Below are 2,683 nucleotides of genomic sequence, written 5' to 3'. Positions count from 1 at the left end.
TTTTAACAAGCATCATGTAAGACGTGGTAATTTTCATGAAAAAGAACACACATGCAATCGATCAAACAAGAAAGGGACGCTCACATGCTCTTCAATATAACTAAGAACAATTGTCGCTGATTTTGATTCTCATTCTAGATTTTATGTTGAACTTTGTCAACAATATCGAAAGGTACCAATAAATTTTCATGCATAAGAATTTTTGTTTGTGTGATTAGCGCAGTTCGGCTTTCAGTAGTCTTGATTTATTTTTTAGCATTTGTTACCTTTGATTCCAAAAGTGTTGAAACTATACATTTATTATTCATATTCAAATAAAAACAAATATCAGTAGAAATAACTTAATAATCAAAATAATGAAAATGATTTATAATTAAAATCTTTACAATTAATAAAGTTAATTAACAATTAAAAATACATATATATATATTTATTTATTTATATATTTATATATATGTATAAATGAACACATTTTGAAATAAAGAAGAAAACAGAAATTATCAAACTTCATTTGGAAAATATCTTTGGACTCACTCAGAGCACAAAGAGCACAAACATCAGAGGCAATGATCCTGAAGGAGTATATGTGACTGTTGGTAGAAAGATTTAAGGTTGAGGAACAACTTTCTACTTTCTAGTGTTATTAATGTCTTTTCGAATTGATTATTCTAAAAATTGTAACAAACTACTGTATGTAAATGATCTAAATTCCGTCAAATAAAACTAATTTTTTTGCGCAAAGACATTATTCCATTATGAAAAATTCAAAATAACCCAACTGACTTGAAAGGAGAAACCCATTAAGTATTATTACAACATTAAACTTGAAAAAAAAAACACAAGACATTATCAAACACTTCGCATGAAAACAATTCCCTTCCACTAAAGATTATTGGTGATGTTAGGAGCACAATCACCACCGACGGTGATTGGGGACACAAGGCTTGCGGTTGATGGTTGGTGGTGGCTGCCATCCATGGAAGGAATGTCCACATGTTCTCCAATATCATCCGTCTGCTCCTTTGACATATCCATGAATGATTGTTTTTCATTTGGACCCACATTTGTGTCCGAATTCATACCAAGATCATCAGCATCCGAAATCATATTCATATTTGAATTCAAGTTATTCTTCATAATAAAATCATGAAGTTTTTGTGGGATAGAATCATAATAATCATAAAGACCCTGATAATTGTACTGAACAGGTTCTTTATCATTCAAAATTTGAGGAGTGCTCTTAATAAAAGCATCGATTTTTTTTGGAAGATCAACAAGATAAAAATCATAAAGACGTTGATTTTGCATAGGATCATAAGACCTGATTGGTGTAACATCTGCTTCCACAGCAACAGGAGGAGGTAAAGAAGAAGAAGACACATCCTTCTCCTTAAGGTTCTCCTCACACGTATTCTCCAAAAAATTTTTTCCTTTGGTGATCGTCTTATGCGTACTGCTTTCATGATTAACCATCTTTTTTGTTTGGTATTTTAACTTTTGTTATGTACTTTTCTTTATTTAGTGGTTGTTCTATATAATTTGCGAGGATGAGAATTGTTTATATAGTGAAGAAAATGTGCCATTTCTTGTTAGATTTCTTATTACATTGCCGGAATTATTACTTTGAATTATAGCCATTCCGTTATAGTAAATCATTTTTTAGTTGACTAGACCAAATTATATACATCCGTATGTACGTATGTGTATCTAATGCATTTAAGTAGAGTTATGACTTTGACCAAAAAAAAAAGTTTAGGGCTTACCTATATTTATAGTTTAAAAAAATATATATTTACTAAGACTAAATTATTTTATTACCTTAGCCTCAGTTTTCTATTTAGTAAAAGTGATTCTCTAAATTTTTTCATGTACAATGAAATTTAGTAATATTATATATTTTTATATCTTTATCACGACAAGAAAATTAAGAATTGTGGATATAAAAAGTCTTGTCAACTCTTATATATAGGCAGATAATTTTTTGGATCATATTGTGGATCTCACATAATTCTTCTAATAAGCAAATTCTTTTTTTTTATTTTTTGAATTCATGTACTATTTTTTTTCTTATATACACTAGTAAAAAGTAGTTAGTAATGTCCTAACAATTGTTATCCTAAAACAAAGCTGCAAGTATACAAATGCAATCGTATTAAGGAATCAAATCCACATAGATTTGAATTTTTATGATTTTTATCGGTTCCTAAAACGATTCTAGACCTAATCGAATAAACGGGGCACTCGTGTTACTATTTCGTAGCTAATAACTGAAAAGAAACTAAGCAAAAGAAAAGCAAGCAAATGATTAAACTAATAAGCAGAGTGGTGTAAAACAATAGAGTAAAAAACGCTGAACATTAGGGAATTCTCTTGAATTATGATCGATAACATCAAATATCTAGTTAGAACTTTTTAATGTTCTGTAACTCGAACTTAAGGATATATGCTTAGCCCATGACTTTTGTGGGTTCAAACATGACTGTTGTGGGCACAACAGTAATTAAACATGACTGTTGTGCGTTCAAGATGATCAATCAAGCAAACATGCATTATTAATAAAAAATAAACAAAAGAACCATTGATAAACTCGATATCCTAATATAAAAATGTAGATGTTAATCATTCCATGAGGGCCCTTTAATGAACTTATACCCAATAAGGGAATAACTCATACATATTGAGT

General features: G+C 29.6%; 1 protein-coding gene across 1 annotated transcript; it reads right to left on the bottom strand.

Moving 5' to 3' along the window:
• Positions 1-882: 882 nt before the first annotated feature.
• On the bottom strand, positions 883-1,473 carry LOC18014056 (MADS-box transcription factor PHERES 1). The gene has a single exon (XM_024153586.1). The coding sequence runs from the start codon at positions 1,471-1,473 to the stop codon at positions 883-885; it is 591 nt and encodes a 196-aa protein (XP_024009354.1).
• Positions 1,474-2,683: the final 1,210 nt, after the last annotated feature.

Source organism: Eutrema salsugineum, unplaced genomic scaffold (assembly GCF_000478725.1).
Source record: "Eutrema salsugineum unplaced genomic scaffold, Eutsalg1_0 scaffold_4, whole genome shotgun sequence".
NCBI classification, from domain to species: Eukaryota; Viridiplantae; Streptophyta; class Magnoliopsida; order Brassicales; family Brassicaceae; genus Eutrema; species Eutrema salsugineum.
Note: the sequence above shows the minus strand (reverse complement) of the source record. Positions and strands in the feature narration are given on the sequence as shown.

What these genes read in the sequence shown, in the direction of transcription:
- LOC18014056 (XM_024153586.1), bottom strand. Translation starts at nt 1,473, where the DNA reads ATGGTTAATCATGAAAGCAGTACGCATAAGACGATCACCAAAGGAAAA.